We start from the raw sequence: 23998 nt of genomic DNA, 5'->3' as shown, positions 1-23998 counted from the left end.
ACACACACACCGATCTGAACACACACACACATCGATCTGAACACACACACACACATCGATCTGAACACACACACACACACACCGATCTGAACACACACACACCAATCTGAACACACACACACCGATCTGAACACACACACACACACACACCGATCTGAACACACACACACACACACCGATCTGAACACACACACACACACACACATCGATCTGAACACACACACACACACACCGATCTGAACACACACACACCAATCTGAACACACACACACCGATCTGAACACACACACACACACACACCGATCTGAACACACACACACACACACCGATCTGAACACACACACACACACACACCGATCTGAACACACACACACACACACCGATCTGAACATGCACACACACACACCGATCTGAACACACACACACACATCGATCTGAACACACACACACACATCGATCTGAACACACACACACACACCGATCTGAACACACACACACCAATCTGAACACACACACACCGATCTGAACACACACACACACACACCGATCTGAACACACACACACACACACCGATCTGAACACACACACACACACCGATCTGAACACACACACACACACACACACACACACCGATCTGAACACACACACACATCGATCTGAACACACACACACACACCGATCTGAACACACACATCGATCTGAACACACACACACATCGATCTGAACACACACACCGATCTGAACACACACACACACACCGATCTGAACACACACACACACCGATCTGAACATGCACACACACACACCGATCTGAACACACACACACATCGATCTGAACACACACACACACATCGATCTGAACACACACACACACACACCGATCTGAACACACACACACACACACCGATCTGAACACACACACACACACACACTGATCTGAACACACACACACACACACATCGATCTGAACACACACACACATCGATCTGGACACACACACACACACACATCGATCTGAACACACACACATCGATCTGGACACACACACACATACACACCGATCTGAACACACACACACCGATCTGAACACACACACACCGATCTGAACACACACACACACACACACCGATCTGAACACACACACACACATCGATCTGAACACACACACACACACACACACCGATCTGAACACACACACACACCGATCTGAACACACACACACACATCGATCTGAACACACACACACACATCGATCTGAACACACACACACACATCGATCTGAACACACACACACACACACACCGATCTGAACACACACACACACATCGATCTGAACATACACATACACACCGATCTGAACACACACACACCGATCTGAACACACACACACACACACACCGATCTGAACACACACACACACACATCGATCTGAACACACACACACACACACATCGATCTGAACACACACACCGATCTGAACACACACACACACCGATCTGAACACACACACACACACATCGATCTGAACACACACACACACCGATCTGAACACACACACACATCGATCTGAACACACACACACCGATCTGAACACACACACACACACCGATCTGAACACACACACACACATCGATCTGAACACACACACACACACACACACACACCGATCTGAACACACACACACACACACCGATCTGAACACACACACACACATCGATCTGAACACACACACATCGATCTGAACACACACACACACACACATCGATCTGAACACACACACACACACACACACACCGATCTGAACACACACACACACACACACACATCGATCTGAACACACACACACACACACACACACCGATCTGAACACACACACACACACACCGATCTGAACACACACACACACATTGATCTGAACACACACACACACACACACCGATCTGAACACACACACACACACACCGATCTGAACACACACACACACATTGATCTGAACACACACACACACACCGATCTGAACACACACACACACACACACACACCGATCTGAACACACACACACACACACACACACACACACACACACACACACATCGATCTGAACACACACACACACATCGATCTGAACACACACACACACACACACACCGATCTGAACACACACACACACACACCGATCTGAACACACACACCGATCTGTGTCTGCAGAGGCTCTGAACCAGGGGGACAACGTGGACCTGGACTCCCTCATGGCCGACTTGTGCTCCATCGAACAGGAACTCAGCACCATCAGCACCAAACCCAGCAGCGCCGGCAGCCTGGCCCGTCTGGGCCTGACCGACACCAAGGTGCTCCAGAACCAGCTCAACATCTTACAGCTGTGGAAGTAGAAATTCAATCAGCAGAGTTTTTTTAATCCTTTCATTGGGTCTTGATAGTTTATATTAAAAAAAGAAGAAATACCTTTTTGTTTTTACGGTTTTTGTTTTTTAACTAAAACTCCGTGAACTAAGAACAGCTGTCATGAAGAGATGTGAAGGATTGATTTAGTAAAACAGTATCTTGTGGATTATATCGTCAGCAACATGCTAACTTTGAGGATGCTATCGACTTTGTAGTCGGTCAGCTGACGGTTGAAGCAGGTTCAGTGAACTTCATGCTGAGAGGAGAAAGACTGTTTGCTGCGAAGCCTCTTTATTTAAATCATCTCGTGACATCGTCGAGTCAGATTTTTTTCCCCCGGGGCTCCGGAGCGGTCGGCTGCTTCTCACTGAGTCTGTCTTTGTGTCTCCAGGTCCGCCAGAAGCCTCCAGCTGGGCGCAGCAGCAGGCAGCAGGCAGCAGGGAGCAGCAGTGGTGGTGGTGGGGGTGCGGGCGGTGGGGGGGGGCAGCAGCGGGGCCAGCAGCAGCAGCAGCAGCACCAGGGCGTCGCCGGCCGGCACCGTCAGAGCTCCCGCCGGACACCCGGGGCGGCCGGCACTGGCCTCCAACTTCAGTCTGGACGACATCACCGCCCAGCTGGAGAAGGTGTGAGAGTCCAGTCATTCCCACACAAACCCACATGTGTTCCTCATCAAGGGCGTAACCATGGTACCGACAGTGGGGGGGTTCAAACGACACACACATTTAAATATATATATATATATATATATATAAATCCCTTTAACCAAGAATGTGCTACGTCCAGGTCCATTTGTATTTTGTGGATTTCTGACCAGATGGAACTATTTCACCAGGAGAGAAATGACTGACCTCGACTTCGTCATTTAATTTGATGTATTGAACATTCTGCAATTATTTTCCAGACAGTAATGGATACCTAAACAGGTAACGGCTCAGTAACGTTTCAGGGAACCATCATTGCTGTAGGTTGTAAACGGTTCTCTGGACACTCCTTATTTCAGTGAGTGACGACATCACAGGAAGAATCCCTGCAGATGTGGATCCTTCTTTGTTTCACCATAAATAGCCGTAACATCTCTGTTCAAAGCCACTGGACTCAACTCCCTGTTCTACACATTAAATCACTGGTTTTATGAATGGAGTCTGGTGACTTGTAGCAGAGCGATATTCCAGCTGTTCTCTGAACAAACAGTCTAACATTGTAGGAATCCTTTCATAACAGTCAGACATCAACAGCAAATAACAAGAGGAGTTTTTTCCTCCTAGCTTATGTGGGAATTGTTGAATTGTTGAATTGTTGAATTGTTGAATTGTTGGTTTCTCTGTATAATATTGTAAAGTCTTGCTGTAAAGACTTTAAGGTGTTAAGTGCCATGAAATAACCTATGTTGTGTTTTGGCACTATATAAATAAAATTGAATTGAATTGAATTGAATTGAATTGAAAACAGAAGTGCTGACGGTGTTCATATATTTAATATATTTTCTACGGTATATTAGGGAGGCCGATTGGTATTATTTGGGACACAACCCCCTTCAAAAAGGCCGTGGTAACCCCTTTGTTCCTCGTTCATTTAAACAAAGAGTTAACACAATAATTTGTTAGAATAATTGACAATAATCAGATTTAAATGTGCGCATTAAAGTGACGTGTGAACGAGAAGAGACGTCGCCTCTTGTTAAATACCTGCTGCTCACACGTTTCTATACGGGTGGTCATGTTTATTTACTAGTTTATTTACTTGATGTTGGTTGTGTCGTTGAATGAGATGCGATCACATGTTGAAGGCAGGTGTGAACGAGGCCTCTGACACCTGGTGAAACTAACTCCGCTCTGTTTGTCTTTAATCTTCTGTTCCCGCCTTCCTCAGGCGTCCCTCAGCATGGATGAAGCTGCTCGTCAGAGCTCCTCCCACTCTCTTAGCTCCGCCTCCTCCTACACATCAACCGCGATGCGACGGCCCGGATCCTCTCAGCGGCATCGACGTACAGGATCGGTGGGCACGGTCAGCGAACACGAGGTGAACCGGCTTCATCTTTTCACATTAGAAACGTTTCTCTGATGTAACTTTACTGTGAACTTATCTGTAACGATCACATCATGTCTTCTCCTGCACGTCCTACACAGCCGGCCTCCTCTGGACATCATGTGTTTTGGCTTCTTTTCTTGGATTTATATATTTTTACATTTATCCTTTTCTTCTTCAGCTGCAACACAACGAATGCAAACTATGAATTTTATTGTTCAGTGTGACTAATTTATTGTGTATTAAGCTATATCACACTTGAGGGTTTGCTTTAACACTTTATCGCTTCAGTCCTGAACGCATCACTGTCGTGTCAATAATGAGGTTAAAACAGCCTCCAGTCTAAAGCTGAGATTATACAACAAGTTACCAACTAAATAAAACATGTAATCTACATCTGTTCATATTGTGGAGCAATTCACTCTCCAAATATAAAACTTTTTGTTTCCATGGCAACACATGGGGTATGACTAACAACTGGAAAACAGTCAGTCCCGTCAGTAGACTCTTATGTATGTAATGTTTGCTACTCCAGGAAGTAGTCAGACCCTTAGCAACCACCTAGCAACAGAAAGGATTGTAAGTACGTGACTATCCGTGGTGTTACGGTACGGGTGCTCGGAGCGACCAAAAAGGACCAAAAGAGACCCGACTTCACCAAATGGGTCATTTAATAGACCTGTAACAAGTAGAAACTACATTAAATCACATATTATATGAAACTCTATTCTAATCATATTTTCCCATTGAGGAGGTGGAGAGGTATTTGTAGTGATGAGCAGGGTGTGATGTCATGATTTGACCAAACAGATCTCTGGGTTGGAAGCACTGGTTGTATAATGTGACAATAAAACTCAAGAATTTTGAATCATGTGAACATTTGAAGCTTATTAACTTGATATCTTTGAATTTGGACCGTCAGCATGTGAAGCTGTGTCCACCTGGTTTTAAGATGACAACCCTTTTTGTTCTTGTAGGCGCGTTCGATGACCCACTCCTCGCGCTCCTCCGTCACCTCAGCATCCGGGGTCTCTGTGAACTCGGCCTCCTCCATGGACTCGTTGGACAGTGTTCTCTGCTCCGAGTCAGACGGCCAACCGTCTGCAGTTATTCCCTCTGCCGAGGGAGCCAATCAAGGTCATCACAACGCAGAGGTACACGCCCACTTTTTGTTTGTTTGGCTGAAGGGAATTAATGAGAAATACAAGCTTTGGATTAAATATGTTGAAGATGGTGATGTAACTAGTTCTGTCCAGTAGCACGTGGAACAAGCAGCTCATGGTCAGCAGGAGTTCCCGTGTCTGACAGGCAGCAGCAGACACAAGGTGGTGATAACAGACCTCCTCAGGACACATCAGCTGATGTGCTGACGGGAAAACATGTTAGCTGAGCGATGTGAAGCAGAACCATCTGCACAGACACAAACTGACGTACAGAAATTCACTTCTGTTTGACACTCAAACGCAAATTAGCTGACAGACCTAAAGACATCTGTGATGGCTGCCAGTCAGCACATTCCTCAGCTGGTCAGGAATCACAGCGCTGCCTCTCAGACGTGTCTCAGTGCTGCGTTCATGTTCAGGCTGGTTTGATCACATCTCACTGATCTTCTCCTGCAGTCGAGAGCTGATTCCTGTCACAAACGCTCACTCGGTCCCAAAGACCACTCTGGTGGTCAAAGGTGACTTTTAAAATACAATATCTCAGGACTCCTTCAAGGAATCTCTTCAAATTTGGCACAACTGCTCACGTGGATACAACGATGAACCAGTGAGACGATCAAAGGTTAAAGTCACCGTCACCTCTACAGACTGGATATAAAACTATGTAAAACCACAGTCTGTTTATAAAAGAGTTCGTAGCTTCAGGTCTGTAAAATGGTTCTGATCCACAAGTGTCTTCAGCTGCAATACCACCGAGTGCCACTAGAGGTTGGCTCCAAAAAGCCTCCGGCTCCATAGACTCCCATTCAACTTCTCTCATCAAATCCAAAGTGAATAAAATGTGTCCATCAGTTATCTCGGTGTTGTTAGCTAAAGTCACTCCTTCTTATTAGTTTTCTGGAGGTCCATCTGAAAATAATCCCTCATTCATTAGAAAAGAAGATTCAAGAAGACCTGTTTTTGGGGGCGTGTCTGTTTGATTGACAGGCCTGTGGTGCAGTCAGGTTACAGCTATCGGTGGGCGGGACGTAGTATCGTCAGGTTTCCAATCAGATCGGTCAGATCCACCGCTGGCTCCTCCCCCAGCTCATCCAAATATGGTCACTTCCTGCTCCAAACCGCTCCGAACTAGCAAGATGGTGATGGACAGAATCTGAACTGGAGGATTCATAACGTTCACAAACCAACGATGACATCACTGATGGTTGATGACATCACTGATGGTTGGTGGTTGGTCACCTCACATCACCTGGTGATAAACAATTTGGGCCGAGTACTCGTCTCATAAATAACCGTAGTTTCCTCAGTTCCTCTCTAAGTTTCCGTCCCGCTACCGGTCAGATGAGAAGCAGAAGTCACCGTGTGATGATGTCATGGTGATGTGAGGTGAACCTGAAAGACGCCATCGAGAGTTGTCCAATCACATTAGATAAAGAAACCTAAAACAACACCGATTGGCTGCCAGTAAAAGAGGGCGGGTCTGTAAATCTGAGACAGACAAAATGTCTTCCTTCGCTCTCATTGGTCCGCCGCCCCGCAGCAGGAAGTAGATTATTTACACAGAAATGAACTGAATACAAGTTGTGAACAGTTTTTATTGAATGTTCGCAGACTGACAGACGACCAGGTGACTTCTACCAGCAAACTAATATTATAGCATTCATTTATGTTTTACATGTTAAAGTAGTAGTATTTTTTTCTCCACGTTGGCCCCAGCGCCCCCGTATTAACAAACCACTACTCGTGATTACGTGACTTTTTTTTTTCCCAATTTGCCATTTTTGCACATTTTCTAAAATTAATTCAATTCTACAAATTGCCTTCCAATTACTTTGAGTAAGAAACAGCAAATTCAGGAGTTTTTTTCAATCGAACAATTAGAAAAAAATAAATAAAAATACTTGAACTTTAATTCTAATCCCTCTTTCACTTCTGACCCTTGTTGTTGCCAAGGGAATTTAACTCCAAACCTTATTACTGTCACACCTGGCTCCGCCCACAGAAAGGAGGTGGACTACAAACCGTGGTCAGTGAGCAGGACTCAGCCGTGGAGAGGGAGGGTGAATAAAAAGACCAAAATAAGATGAGAGGCCGAAGTGAAGGAGAGACCAAATAAACGGGAAGATGAGGAGACAATGCGTTGCAGGCGACCTTTAACGACCTTTAACTGCTGCAGGCAACCTTTAACAGCTGCAGGCGACCTTTAACAGCTGCAGGCGACCTTTAACAGCTGCAGGCGACCTTTAACGACCTTTAACAGCTGCAGGTGACCTTTAACAGCTGCAGGCGACCTTTAATGACCTTTAACAGCTGCAGGCGGCCTTTAACGACCTTTAACAGCTGCAGGTGACCTTTAACAGCTGCAGGCGACCTTTAATGACCTTTAACAGCTGCAGGCGACCTTTAACGACCTTTAACTGCTGCAGGTGACCTTTAACAGCTGCAGGCGACCTTTAATGACCTTTAACAGCTGCAGGCGGCCTTTAACGACCTTTAACTGCTGCAGACTGCTCCTTTAAGGAAATGGAAATAACCATGATAGGACTTTAACTTGGACTAGTTATGGGACTCAGCGTCTCTCCTCTGGAGAAATAAAGGTTTTGACAGATGTAAGCTCTTTAACCGGAGTAGTGCTGCGCCACCAACGCGGGCTTGAGAAGGAACTTGATTATTTTTCAGCCAATTTGGAGGTCCAGTACACATCATCCTCCGTCTGTGACCGTAATGCTGTGGGACAAGAGGAACAGGATAACGAGAGGTCACGACGGGCTTAGCCTACTCTCTTGTTCAAAAAGTGGTCTGAGGTCCAGACAGCAACTACACAGAGTTCTCATCCATGATCAGCAGACATGTTCAGACCTCAGTGAACACAGCAGGAAACAGACGGGCGGAGCTGAGCTGAGCCGAGGCAGGCCGAGCCAGTTTTAAACTAGTTTTAGATGGACTTTGAACTAATTTTAAACTGGTTTCAGACTTTGTAAATAGTGAGTTGATGACTCTAATCTTGGGTGTCCACCTCGAGATGATGATGATTGTTTAGATCTTCTTAGAGTTCAACGTGTGTGTGAAACATTCACCTTTTACAACCTGCAGCTTCTTCACAACAACATCCAGATGTTATTACATTACATTTCATTTAGCTGACTCTTTTATCCAAAGCAACTTACAATAAGTGCATTTCAACCATGAGGGTACAAAACCCAGAACAACAGGAATCAAGAAAATACAATTTCTTCAAGAAAGGAGGAGGAGGGAGAGGAGGAGGAGGAGGAGGAGCGGAATATTGTGAGTGAATTTCAGGAGGTTAAAGACCAGTCGAGCTGCTGCATTCTGGATGAGCTGCAGAGGTCGGATGGCGCTAACAGGTAGACCTGCCAGGAGGGAGTTACAGTAGTCCAGACATGAGATGACCAGAACCTGGACCAGAACCTGCGCCGCCTTCTGAGTCGACGTATTCTCCTGATGTTGTGCAGCATGTATCTACAGGAACGTGTTGTTGCAGTGATGTTGGCAGTAAGAGAGAGTTGACTGTCGAGTGACTCCGAGGTTCTTATCAGTCAGGGTCGGGATAACAGAGTTGTTGAAGGTAGTAGTAGCAGTGGTAGTAGTAGTAGTCAGGTCGAGGGTGGGAGAGTCTTTCCCTGGAAGGAAGAGCAGGTCGGTCTTGTGGAGGTTGATTTTCAGGTGGTGTGAGGACATCCACTGAGAGATGTCAGTCAGACAGGCAGAGATTCATGCTGCTACCTGTGTTTCAGATCGGGGAAAAGAGAGGATCAGTTGGGTGTCATCAGCATAGCTGTGGTAGGAAAAGACATGCGAGTGAACGACAGAGCCGAGAGAGTTGGTGTACAGAGAGAAGAGGAGGGGACCCAGGACGGAGCCTTGAGGGACAAGAAAAGATGTGAAGCATCGTCTGTTGTCACGGCAACAACTTTGTGTTCTATCAGAATCAGATTTATGGGACAAACTCCTTCAAAGCCTTCACTACATGTGATATGAGTCAGGTCAGACATGGAAGGAGAGCGAGGTCACAGCGGTTACCGAGGTCCAGTGTTGGTTCATATGGAGTTCTGTGGTCAGTTTTCAGTTCGGTTTTTCCTGGGTTTTTTTTGGGGTTTTTTGAAGCTACGCACCCCTGATGTAAACTGTTACCTGACTGGATGTTGAGTCAAACAGCTGTAGATCTGTGTTTCTAATTTTTAATACAAAAAAAAGAAAAGCTTGAAAGCATTTTGTACGTTTGACTCTAAATTCCAAAAGTTTGCACATTTGCATTGCAGCTGATTTACTCGGAGTAACTGCGTCATTGATATCAGGTGCAAGTCGCTCTATTTAAAGTGTTTTAAAGTGATTCCAGCTGTGAAAAACAGAACGACAACAGAAGGAAAAGTACATTTGATCCCATTGAATCAGATGTTAGTGGAGGAGGCCGATCAGCACATTGTTGAGCTACAGCAAAGAAATATAAATCTAAGAAGAAACGCTGTACAGAGTATTTCAGCACACTTCCTCTCTGAGCAGCTCTGTTCCTGATCTCTGAGTCCTCGCGGGGATCAGCACCCAAACACTTGGATGTGGTTGGTCAGATCTTGGCCTCGGGGAAAAGCTGACTGTAATCGCACATGTTTGCGAGTTTGACCTAGATTTTATTTTTAATCTGTGGTCCTCAGGAGAGAACTAATGCTTTCTATAAAATGGTTCATCTCTCAGGAGATTATTAAAGATGAGAACAAATAGTGTCTGAAAATGACAGTCAGACTTTAACATGACGTCTCAGAACGCTTCAACTCAACACTCATTCTCAGTCGAGGGTTTTATTCCCGAACAAGAACACAGAAGCTCCGCAGCAAGAGATCAGAACAGCAACCTGGAATTTAAAACAACGCCCAGGATGTTGTGGTGACTCACATCAGGCTGCATGTGCACACAGTGAGCTCATAGAAATCTCAGTGGGCCTCAGATTTGGCCTGTTTGTGGAGTTCACAGTCAATATGAGTATTATAGTAAATATTATAAGAAATGGAGAAGGAGCCGGTGTCTTTCTGCTCTCCGCCGGCTGCTGTGTGAAGCAGCGCTGACTCGTCTCCGTTTGAATTATTCAACCTTTATTTCCTGCAGAAACGTTGACGGTGCTCCACTTTAGTCTCGCTCAGGTGCAGTGAGACTCCAGACGTTGAACAGCATCATCAGCACGACAGTTTGGAAGCTCGTCAACTTGTTTAGCAGCTTTGCTGCATTTGACACTTTTTTCCTTCTCTTACTTGAAACACTCAACGCCCCTCAGCTGTGGTTTAAGAGCGAGAGCGGAAGGGAACAGCTGTCAGTTCACGAAACTTTATCAACTCTTAATTTTATTTCATATTATATAGAGTTGTAAATAATACTTTGATGAATAAGTAATGCTACAGAATACAGAAAAGAATTTGAATAGAACCTGCGATCGACCCCAAAACTCCTGATCAGACCAAACTGATCCAGAGTTTAGTCGCTGAACTAAAGACTCTGCAGGGAACCTGAAAGTGTGGATTTCCACACTAATTCCATCCCCCCCCCCCCTTTTTTTTTTTTTTAAGCATTTTCCAAAAGTTTATTCAATTACACAGAAACACATAAAAGGAAGGCTACATGGGGACATCTGTTCTTGTGTTAATATATTTTGGTTTTATAGCCATCCTCTGCATTGATAGTGAGGTGGTACGAGCCATCTCACACTGACTCACATCATCGTGCTGCTGAGTCTCTTTTTCTTGTGAGGGATTACAAATTATTTGTGGGAGAATATTTTCCCATAAACCCATAAAATATAAATACAAAGTGAGTCCCGAAATGACTGTTAGATGTTTGCTAACGTTTCCTTCCCGTCAGCAGTCCTCCAGCTCACCGTACGTATCCTCTCCTCATGATGTGTAGTTTTCCTCCACAGGTTTCCCTCTCTGATGTTGTACTGCAGCTGATCTCTGCTTCTCCACACAGCTTTCTGCTGAACGGCCACGTCCTGCCAATCAAACGGCTAATTCATTCTCACGGTCTGTTTCTGTCTCTCTCTTTAAAGCACTCCTATCTGGACAGGGAAACCTCTCTGATTCTGAGAAACATAGCAGGAAAACCTTCCCACCTGCTGACCAAGGTGACACTCCATCCACTCCTGCCCCCCCCCCACTCTCCCCCACTTGCATGTTAGCACCCCGTTTCTCCTTCTCATTTGTGTGCACGAGGGAATAAACCTGCATGTTGCTTCAGTGACGTCCTAAGAGTCGTGTTAAATCTTCTTCTTTCCCTGCCTTCATCTCTGCAGTTTGTGTGTTGTTTTGATGCGTAGTGCTTTGGCATGTTTGGCTGCAATATGCTGGTGTTCATCACAACCCCGAGCTTCACAGAGGCTGTGCGTGTGTTTGTATATTTACATATATGTACGTGAGTCAAAAGGTTCTGTTGCGTGTGAACGGTGTGCAGCACGGCGACGTACACGGAGCAGGAAGAAGTTTTAAACTCACTGAGTTCGTTTTCCAAATGTTGTCGCTTGATATCAACATCAGCAGTGAACACAAAGTTCTACGGGGATCAGAAGGAAGTGACAGGGAGTCGGGGGTGGGGGGTGGTGTCATGTTGGAGAAGCCTGTTGCCATGGCGACACAGTTCAGGTGGTTCACAGTGAATGTTCCCCTCAGAAGGTCCCAGTGGAACTCAATGTTGACAGTCTGACTCTGGGGGACGAATTCCTGGTGACACAAAGAAAACCCAGCTGGTGTCTCCTGACCGGACGATCCTTCTTTGGTCTCGGACGGTGAAGCTCCGCCTCTCTTGAAACGTGATGTCATCAGAAAACCTCGCCCGGCTCGTCGCTTCATCGCCGTAGACTTTCTGAAGCATTTCGACGGTCTCTGTTGAACATTTACAGAGTTTAATCTAAAGTCAGATGTTCCTCTGCTCTCGTCCGTGAAGAAACGAACCAGCGCTCTCAAAAACTGAAGCAACTCGTACTGATTTTAACCAAGTGATGAAACTTAGCCACTGAGGTCGTAGCTTCCTCCGGCTCCGTGCACATCGCCGTGCTGCTCACAGTCCAGGTACAACAGCAGCAGTCTCTGAACGTTTTCATCCAGTCTTGTACGAACACAGAAAGATGGCATGAGTTGTGACTTTCAGTGTTCTCGAGCCGTCGTTCTGTAAAGCTTCGGGAGGACGATGTCTCTCCGTCTCACTCAGCATCTCTCCGGTTTGTTGAGAGATGACAGAGTGTTGAGGCCATTGTCCTTTTATTCCTTCAAGTAGGTTTGCCTCATTCAAAGATAATAAATGGCATGAGACGGCAAACTGCACCTGACTGCATGTGTCCTGTGTGATCGGGGATAGTTTCACTGTGTGCCATTGACTAAACAGACTAAACTGAAGAGTCGCCCAAGGACACAACACACGAGTCATGTTCCTCTGATCCTCTGAACATCCAGTACACAGTGTGTGACAGCAGACGTGCTTCTGACTGCCAGCGACGAAATGCTAGTGATAAAAAACACCTGTGAAACGCCATGGCAACCAGTCCCACTGCAAACCAGTAAATATGATCGTGAGCTGAAGCACATCCGGTGTGAGCCACACTGTTAATAAATGTTTGTGAAGATGATACAGGGTGTTGTGACCTGCTGGTGTTAACAGAATAAAGCACAGGTAAGTGTGGCGGTCAATCCTTCTGTGTCTGCTTCAGTCAGCTAAAATCAGATGAGCAGTAACGGCGTGTTCCTGTCAATCCATCTGACAACATTTAAACTCATCAGCCAACGATCAACTCTGGAGAAGAAGTTTGCTTTTTAATATTTCTAAGAAAAAAACTTTATATATGATGAAAAACTGCAAACTGTGTTGTTTGGAAATGGCATCAGTTCGTGTTGAGAACATAATGATCAGTCAGAGATTACTGCATTCCAGATGGGAGTCGGTACGAATACGATGGAGCTGCTATGTTCATCGTCTACGGTTCATAATATCATTAAAAGATTCAGAGAATCTGGAGAAATCTCTGAACACAAGGGACAAGGCTGGAAACCAATATTGGATGGTGGTGATCTTTGGGCCCTCAGGCAGCACTGCATTAAAAACACACTATTCTGGAGTGGAAATCACTGCATGGGCTCAGGAACACTTGTGAAAACACAGTACATGAACACAGTTCATCGCTGCGTCCACAAATGATGTTAAAACTCTCCAAAGAAGAAACCAGATAGAAACATGATCCAGAAACACCGCCGCCTTCTCTGGGCCGAGATCATTGAAGATGGACTGAGGTGAAGTGGAAAACTGTCCTGAGGTCTGATGGATCACAATCTGAGATTCTGTTTGGAAATCATGGACGCTGCATCCTCCAGGTTAAAGAGGAGAGGGACCATCCAGCTTGTTATCAGCTCAGTTTAACGCCAGCCGTTATGAGGTTTTCTCATAGATTATTGCATTCCAGAAATTTGGTAGTTGCTACCGATACAATTGAATTTGAGCTGCTACGTTCACCTGAACAGGATTCGATTACCGTTTGTGGACATGTAGCGGAGTGACACTTCAACAGGTGCAGCTGCTGCAGTTCGTGGTCACAGGAACAGTTCAGGATGGGAACTTTGTGTTCTTCATATCAAGTCAACAACAAACACTCCCAGAGGGACGTTCCTAGTTCAACAGCCTTTCTAGTGTTTTCTTCTACTCGGAGGTTTCACTTCTCCCACTTATCAGTTGCTCTTGAACGCATCATTTGTTGTGATCATCCAACTCAAACAACTGCCTCATATCTTCATGTGCAGCTCTGGATGATTTTGTCTGTTTCTCTCAGAGTAGTATTTTTCTGTCGACCACATATTCTTACTGTCCTGTATTTCCAGGATGTGCAGCATCAATGACACGTTCACTACCTGCACTTCCATAGAACAACAAAGGACCATCATGTATCTAGAACTTACATAACCTATTCTTCTTAATATCCACAAAAAAATCTACAAAACATGTTATTAGATGGAGAATCATGACCTGCGTCTGAATGTTTGCTCATTTTCTGTGATGTTTTTGGAGGCTGAATGTCTTTAACTTCAGATGGAGGACGTTGGATGCTGATAAATCTGAATCCTAAAGCTCAGCATGTACAGCCAGTAGAGATTGTTGTTGTTGGTGAATCAGCTCAAGACGCTTCCTGCTGCTGGCCAGCCTCTCATGACCTCCACTGATTTATTTAAAATCTACTTTTATTCTTTTGTGAACTCGTTTCTGTGAACAGTGGTTTGCAGCTGGGATAGGCTCCGCCCCCGCGACCCTGGTGTAGATCAGAAAATGTATTTCTATTGATCTATTTATTATTGTTCACATTTTAGTTTCTCATTGACATTCATCTCATCGTTATGTTTACATTTCAAACACCAGCCAGCCCGTCTGAAAGGAGGTGCTGGCTGTTATGTTCTTGTGTAGAAGTCTGGATCTCCATCTGACTGACTGGAGCTATTCTGCTCTTAAGCTGAAGCTGTTGACTTCTTAATGGCAAAGGGAAAAGTATTTATTGTATGTGTGTGTGTGTGTGTGTGGAGGGGGGGGCGGGTACATTAGGGGGCAAGTAAGTAAAAGGACTTAATTCTGATTGGATCGGCAATGTCATGATTTGATTGGATGATAAAGCAGATGAAGCACTCTGATTGGATGCAAGACGATTGTGCCAGATCTGCAGGATAATCCTCTTTGGAGCTGAGAGGGGTGATTCCCATCATATACTGACACGTGCACACACACACACACACACACACACACACACACACACACACACACACACACACACACACACACACAGCGGCTGGCTGCCAACAGGCCGTCTTGTTTGGAGCTTCTGGCTTTAGCTGTCTTTTTAAAGGCAGCACACAGACTCATGAATCAAATCCTCCTCATTCTCTCTACGTGTTTCACTTCTGAGGAAACTGAAAGCTGCTGGATCCAAAGCTCGCTGTGAAGTTCACAGAGATCCTCTCTAAATTAGTTCGACATAATCTCTGACAAATTATCAAATTAGCTCGCTGATACACCATTTCATCAGAGAGTGCTTGTTTGTAGAGACCTGCTCTGGACACCAGTCGAAGCCCTTTGGATCCAAATCATATGAATCTACTAAAATTTATGTTTTACTTCTAAGAAGCATCAATAGCACCAAATCCATTTTTTAATGCTGAGCATCGAACCAAGAAAACCCGTCTCAGCGGGTTTCTGTTTCCTTCCTGTATGCATTCTGACTCCACTGAGCAAGATGCTCAGAGCTATCTCTGAAAAACAAACAAACAGACAATGTTTTATTTTATGGTAGATTAGAGGGGGCAGGGCCTAAAATTCCAGGCAGATTACAAACTTTGGGGCCAGTTTAATTCCTGCAGCAGTGATTAGGCTGTGAATTATGTGTGAATTATCTGCACTCATTAAAGCGTTTCAAGGACACAGCTGTGTGTCAGTGTTTGTATGTACTTCTGTTTGCATGAAGTCGAGCGTAGTTCTACATTTGTGTGTCAGTTGCAGGAAACACACATACACAGTCTCTTTCTGCTGCCTCAATATAATCCACATCAATGCTCTATTTTGAGCCTACAGCGGCTCAGGAGGGACAAATTTCTTCTTACTTCAAAGGCAGCTGGAGCTTTCCTGGGCAGATGCTAATTTCAGTGGCTCCATAATGTAGGTCAACTGAATATCTCTGAACTAGAGAGAAAGCAGTGATACTGCAGGCTAGAAAGGAGGTGACGACTGTGGCAGGAGGCAAAGCAAAACACAGTGTCATCAGCGCAGAGCGAACAGCCAGAAAAACAAATGAAAAGGAGACGATATCTGAATGAACAAGAATAAAATGGAACAAGAGAGGATTACCGACCGAACCAAGCCGAGAGGTTTGAGAGTTAATGGATAAAAAGCTGATTACAATATATTGAAGGTTTTTGTCCCACTGAAGGCTTGAAGTATTTTTTAATAGTACAGAAATCCTAGAATGTACCAATTTTGAGATTATTCCTCTAAAATTGCACTAATAACATGTAATTATATTCCTATTACAATGAATTGCTTCCAGTGAAATGATCATAAAATGTGTTGGCGAGGCGACTCAAAAGTAAACTGATAGCTGCTCTTCAACCATTCGTAGTAGAAGCATGAGTTTGGTCTCTTTTAAAGGAAACACTCCGACAGTCAGAGTGGCTGTAGGTGTTACTGCCACTGAGTTATACAAGTTTCAACTCACTAAAGTAGAATGTTTTTTATTCTCACCTGAATGTCTTTTGTAAAAAGGTCCCTGCAAATGACTGAAGCTTTGAGGTGTTAGCTGGACAACAGTATGAAATCTGACCTCATCCAGATTCAAAGATGATAACAATAATACAGAAATGTGTAATTTAATGTTTTACACATGTTTTTCCAGGTGTTTCCAAAGAAAATGCCATTTGGAGGCATACCAAGTACTATGGTGAAGAATGTCATTTATATAACAAAGAACGGTTCTAACTATTTACAATAACACATATGAGCTCTATAAAGTTTGTAAAAGGTCCATCTGACATCATTTTCATGATGAAACTCCTAAAAATCAGCTAACCATACTCACGACGCATGGGAAGAGAGTGGCGGATTAATATCCTGACAACCACAGAGTCAGGAAGCCGGAAGAACCGCCTCGGACACCACGCATCCCTGTTCAGAATCTCATTGGCTGGACGAAGTGTCAATCATTGGCAATGAAGCTTGTGATTGGCTGCAGTTGTAAACACAGAATTGAATCTAAAGATGTACGTTGTCTGACACATTCTGCTTCATGCCAGACTTTTAATACATATTTTTATCAGTCATTAACGGTTTACCTTCTTTCGCAGTTACTCTTCTTGTTTAAATGTTAAAGAGACCTTTAATCCTCAAATGTGTTTCTCCTCCGGTTGACTGTTGGAGCTTCACTGTGCACAATGATCCATGTGCTCAGTCTAAAAGTGTTTTCACCATTATCTGTTGGAAAGGGAAAGTTTCTCTGTGCTCCTTAAAAATCAGATTTGAAGGGGCGGGGTTAGGAGTAGGATTTATGACATCACGAATCATTTGGAAATGGATTTTGGTCCAATTCAATCTGCATAAGTAGAGTATGATGAGAAGTGAAATCTCCGGTGCACAAATACTGAGAACTGCCTTTAGTGTGAAATATGAGACATCTTGTTAGTAGCAGTTTAAACTTTCCACATAAAATAGATTTGCTGATTGATACATTCTGGATTTTTTTTTTTTATTGACTGAGAAGGAGACGTCATTTTATGGATTTTTACAGGATAATAAACAAAATTTTGTGGAGAAAACACATCAGACACAAATTATTATTCAAAAGTATTTTAGATACATCTCAGAAGATGTTTGGAAGAGATCTTTAAAAGGCGAACGTTGCATAATGTAATACGTTTAATTCAACATGATTTCAGCTAATTCTATCTGATCGTCTGTCTTTAACTGATGCTAATTGGGAGTATATATATTAAGATTATGGGGACTGACTCGCTTTTGGGGCCAGCCCCAAGTGGTCATTGGAGGAACAGCAGTTTCTGGCACGTCTGCGTTGGCTTCATGTTTCAGTCCCTGACGCTGCTGCTCGGCTTTCAAGCTGTTTTAAATCTGTCACTTCACATATTTATTTATCAACACATTTTTATCATATTGCTGAAAATATTTTTTGTGCATTTTAAGTGATTTCAGATATTTTCATGTTATTTCCTGACAGTTTAATATCATTGATTTATTTGGGGTTTATCTAATGTTCTGTTTGACACTAAACAAAGCAGCGATCAATGATCTCATGCTGGAGGCTTCTCTGCTGCTTCCACAGTTTAGGGTGTGTGTGTGTGTGTGTGTGTGTGTGTGTGTGTGTGTGTGCGCGCGCCCGTGTGCGTGTGTGTGTGTGTGTGCGTGCATGTGCATGTGTGTGTGTGTGTGTGTGTGCGCGCACGTGTGCGCGTGTGTGTGTGTGTGTGTGTGTGTGTGTGTGTGTGTGTGTGTGTGTGTGTGTGTGTGCGTGCGTGCGTGTGTGTGTGTGTGTGTGTACGTATACGTACGCGCGTGAGTATGTGCGCACGTGTGTGTGTGTGTGTGTGCGTGTGTGTGTGTGTGCATGTGTGTGCGTGCGTGCGTGTGTGTGTGTGTGTGTGCGTGCGTGCGTGTGTACGTGTACGTACGCGCATGAGTATGTGTGCGCGCGTGTGTGTGTGTGTGCGTGCGCGTGAGTATGTGTGCGCGTGTGCGTGTGTGTGTGTGTGTGTGTGCGTGTGTGTGTGTGTGTGTGTGCGTGTGTGTGTGTGCGTGTGCGTGTGTGTGTGTGTGTGTGTGCGTGCGTGTGTGTGTGTGTGTGTGTGTCTGAAAGAGGAGGAGCCCTGGAAGCCTCATTGAGATGCTGGTTGTCGACCTCCTGAACCTTCCAGAGGAGGCGGTGAGTGATGTGTGCAGAGCGGACATGCAGCTCCAGATAAAAAGATCAGTGTGTCTGCCCCCACCCTCCCCCCTCCCTCCCGGTCCATCTCTCCTCCTCTCTCCTCCTCTCTCCTCCTCTCTCCTCCTCCCTCCTCCTCTCTCCTCCTCTCATTCCCCACATTTCACCGGCCAGGCAGGATGTGACAGGACGAGGAAGCCTCTTCCTCTGTGATTGTTTTCAGGGAGTCCTCTGCATCACCAGCTGTCTGCTGTTTATTTAGTCTCAGTCGGTTCGTCAACCTGCAGTCAGTCAGCTGCTGGATTTATTTCCACTTGTGGTTCTGTTTCTAGTCTTATTTGTGCTTCCAGATCTTGTCTTTGCACGCGGCTCTGCTTCGCTGTCCGATCCTCCATCTGCACACTTTATTTTTTCTCTCGACTCGTGTTGAAGCTGAAACGGAGAATCTGCAGGAGGCAGACGGGCCTCCAGCTGATCGTCTCTGTTCACTTTGGATAATCCTCAACAGCTATGTGCTAACATGTAGCGTCCAAGCATTAATCCAATCTAATTCCCCTGCAGTCACAATAATACTGACCTGATGATGATGATGATGATGATGATGATGATGATGATGATGATGATGATGAAGAGGAGCAGGAGGAGAAGCACGTCTGTGTTTGGGATCTGTGTTTCTGGACTAACGTCGAGCCGCTGTGTCTGCGGACGCACATCAGCTCAGCGCGGCTCGTCCTTCATCCTCTCAGGAAACTATTAGCTCCACGTAAATCCAACGGGAGGCGCGTGTTCGGACGAATGACCCGGATACCCTCCAAACTCTAGAACACGGGCTTTTTCTGGAGTCCTATTTTTCTAAACACGCAGGTTTGCGGTTTTGTTTGAAGCACACAGAGGTGTTGCTGCTCCACACAAACCCACTGACGAGTGGTGACAATGAATTCCTGCTGGAGGAGTCAGGTAGGTGACCGCAGGAGGAGCGGCCGGTGCCGGGTTAGTTTGTGTTGACTGACGTGTGTGTGTGTGTGTGTGTGTGTGTGTGTGTGTGTGTGTGTGTGTGTGTGTGTGTGTGTGTGTGTGTGTGTGTGTGTGTGTGCAGGAGGAGCAGGCTGCCAAGTTGAAGGCAGACAATATCCGAGTCGCCCTGGAGAAGATCAAGGAGGCCCAGGTGAAGAAGGTGAGTCTGGTTCATACACACATGGCAGAAATCTGTGTGTGTATGTGTGTGTGTGTATGTGTGCGTGTGTGTGTGTGTGTGTGTGTGTGTGTGTGTGTCTGGCACGTGTCCAGCCAAATCAGTTTTCTGGGTCAGGTCAGTTTCACTCAGCATCGAAAGCTCTGGTCAATAACAGCTGGGGTCAACACACACACACACACACACACACACACACACACACACACACACACACACACACACACACATACACACACAGATACACACTCACAACACTCAACATAATGACCACTGCAAATTAAATCCCAATCCCAGACAGACGAGATTAACAACCTGGATTTACCAAACAGGCACTCGGGCCACCTGTGTGTGTGTGTGTGTGTGTGTGTGTGTGTGTATAAGTGTGTGTGTGTGTGTGTGTGTGTGTGTGTGTGTGTGTGTGTGTGTGTGTTTAAGTAGAATCATCTGTAATGTTGATCCCACACAAAGATCTTTCTGCACCGTCTCTGATTTTCTCACAAACATGAAGCTTCAGACTGATTAATGACGAACGATGAAATCATGGAAATATAATATGAGGAGTGTGTCCATAGTCCTCCTATAGTCATCTGGAACTGCATATAAGTCTGAATACCCTTCACACCCTTTCACACGTTTCACACCCTTTCACACTGTTTTACACCCTTTCACACCGTTTCACACCCTTTCACACTGTTTCACACCCTTTCACACCGTTTTACACCCTTTCACACTTTCACACCCGTTCACACCCTTTCAAACCCTTTACATCGTTTCACACCCTTTCACACCGTTTCACACCCGTTCACACCCTTTTACATCGTTTCACACCCTTTCACACCCGTTCACACCCTTTCACATCGTTTCACACCCTTTCACACCGTTTTACACCCTTTCACACTGTTTCACACCCTTTCACACCCTTTCACACTGTTTCACACCCTTTCACACCGTTTCACACCCTTTCACACCGTTTCACACCCGTTCACACCGTTTTACACCCTTTCAAACCCTTTACATCGTTTCACACCCTTTCACACCCTTTCACACGTTTTACACCCTTTCACACGTTTCACACCCTTTCACACTGTTTCACACCGTTTCACACCCTTTCACACCGTTTCACACCCGTTCACACCGTTTTACACCCTTTCAAACCCTTTACATCGTTTCACACCCTTTCACACCCTTTCACACGTTTTACACCCTTTCACACTGTTTCACACCCTTTCACACCGTTTTACACTGTTTCACACCCTTTCACACCGTTTCACACCCTTTCACACCGTTTCACACCCGTTCACACCGTTTTACACCCTTTCATACCCTTTACATCGTTTCACACCCTTTCACACCCTTTCACACGTTTTACACCCTTTCACACTGTTTCACACCCTTTCACACCCTTTCACACCGTTTCACACCCTTTCACACCGTTTCACACCCGTTCACACCATTTTACACCCTTTCAAACCCTTTACATCGTTTCACACCCGTTCACACCCTTTCACACCCTTTCACACCGTTTCACACCCTTTCACACCCTTTACATCGTTTCACACCCTTTCACACCGTTTCACACCCGTTCACACCCTTTTACATCGTTTCACACCCTTTCACACCCGTTCACACCCTTTCACATCATTTCACATCGTTTCACACCCTTTCACACCCTTTCACACCCGTTCACACCCTTTCACATCGTTTCACACCCTTTCACACCGTTTCACCGTTTTGACAGGTCATCATTGTAAATGAGAATTGGTTCTCAATTGATTTTACCTGGTTAAATAAAGGTCATATATTCACACCCTTTCACACCCGTTCACACCCTTTCACACCGTTTCACACCCTTTCACACCTTTTCACACCCGTTCACACCCTTTCACACGTTTTACACCCTTTAACACCGTTTCACACCCTTTCACACCCGTTCACACCCTTTTACATCGTTTCACACCCGTTCACACCCTTTCACACCGTTTCACACCCTTTCACACCTTTTCACACCTTTTCACACCCGTTCACACCCTTTCACACCGTTTTACACCCTTTCACACCGTTTTACACCCTTTCACACCCTTTCACACCGTTTCACACCCTTTCACACCCTTTCAGGGAGAGTGAGCCGCTCATTTCTCTGTAAGCTGAGTGTGTTTCAGTGTTCCAGTGATTTCTTTTAGTTCCTTTTAATATGGTGAGAAAACAACCGAATGTGACGGTCGTGTCCTCAACGAGCAGAATGGATCATCCTCTCTTCTTCTTCTTCTTCTTCTTCATAGTTGGTGATTCGTGTTCATTTGTCGGATGAGAGCTCAAAGACCATGATGGTGGACGAGAGACAGACGGTCAGACAGGTGGGACTCACTGACAGGAATAACACAATCATGCTGAAGAAGCCATTAGTTTGAAAAGCAGCTGCTAGCAGGGTATTTAGCATCACTTCCAGTAGGAGCAGCCATTAGTAGTATCACTAGTAGTAGTAGTAGTAGTAGGAGTAATAGTAGTAATATCATTGGTAGTAGTAGTAGTAGTAGTAGTAGTAGTAGTAGTAGTGGTAGCAGTAGAAGTAATATCATTGGTGGTAGTAGTAGTAGTAGTAGTAGTAGTAGTAGTAGTAGTAGTAATATCATTGGTAGTAGTAGTGCTAGTAGTAATATCATTGGTTGTAGTAGTGCTAGTAGTAATATCATTGGTTGTACTAGTACTATTAGCAATATTAATGGTGGTACTAGTAGTAATATTATTGGTGGTACTAGTAAAAATATTAATGGTGGCACTAGTAGAAACATTATTGGAAGTACTAGTAGTAACATTATTGGCGGTACTAGTAGTAATATTATTGGTAGTACTAGTAGTAATATTATTGGTAGTACTAATAGTAATATTATTGGTAGTACTAGTAGTAATATTATTGGTGGTACTAGTAGTAATATTATTGGTGGTACTAGTAGTAATATTATTGGTAGTACTAGTAGTGATATTATTGGTGGTACTAGTAGTGATATTATTGGTGGTACTAGTAGTAATATTATTGGTGGTACTAGTAGTAATATTATTGGTAGTACTAATAGTAATATTATTGGTAGTACTAGTAGTAATATTATTGGTAGTACTAGTAGTAATATTATTGGTAGTACTAGTAGTGATATTATTGGTAGTACTACTAGTACTAGTAGTAATATTATTAGTGGTACTAGCATCATAAACAGCTGCAGTCCTGTCAGAGTTCTTCTGCTTGTGTCTCCTGTTCTTCAGGTTCTGGACAGTTTGCTGGATAAATCTCACTGTGGTTACAGTCCAGACTGGTCACTGGTGGAAACCATCAACGAGCTTCAGATGGGTGAGCCCACACGCATACATACGCGCACACGCACACACACACACACACACACACACACACACACACACACACACACACACACACACACACACACACACACACACACACTCATTTGTTATGTAGGTCCAGGGCAGTGAAGCCTGTGATCTAACCTACATCTTCAGGGCTTCTGCTGAGCAGCATTCAGCAGCGTTATGAAAGAGAGAGACGTATCGCAGGTCATCCTGAAACGTCACGTCCAACCTGAACCTTTCCTCCTTTACACAAATCCATTCCACGTGTTTTTAAGAGCGAGGTAGCAGCCCAGGTTTCTGCAGCACACTTCTACCCTGTTTTAATTGGAAGAGGGCGGAGCCTTTTACTTACAGGGCACCACCAGCTCCCTGCTGGGTGCCCTTTGGCAAGAAACAGACTTCCTATCAGACCGTAAC

The 23998-nt window shown here is 44.8% G+C and overlaps 1 protein-coding gene across 1 annotated transcript in view; it reads left to right on the top strand.

Moving 5' to 3' along the window:
* Positions 1–23998, top strand: part of raph1a (Ras association (RalGDS/AF-6) and pleckstrin homology domains 1a) — a 78381-nt gene that overhangs the window by 41884 nt on the left and 12499 nt on the right. Inside the window, 9 exon segments of the mRNA XM_069155186.1 lie at positions 2209–2348; positions 2795–2878; positions 2880–3026; positions 4273–4422; positions 5406–5582; positions 11644–11718; positions 20132–20209; positions 22507–22581; positions 23483–23567. Of these exon segments, the coding sequence (XP_069011287.1) occupies positions 2209–2348; positions 2795–2878; positions 2880–3026; positions 4273–4422; positions 5406–5582; positions 11644–11718; positions 20132–20209; positions 22507–22581; positions 23483–23567 (1011 nt within the window).

The sequence above is a fragment of the Embiotoca jacksoni genome, unplaced genomic scaffold (assembly GCF_022577435.1).
Source record: "Embiotoca jacksoni isolate LCO1_2020_lvr unplaced genomic scaffold, fEmbJac1.0.p SCAF_2, whole genome shotgun sequence".
Classification (NCBI taxonomy): domain Eukaryota; kingdom Metazoa; phylum Chordata; class Actinopteri; family Embiotocidae; genus Embiotoca; species Embiotoca jacksoni.
The sequence above is the reverse complement of the archived record's forward strand: the minus strand, read 5'-3'. Positions and strand labels throughout refer to the sequence as shown.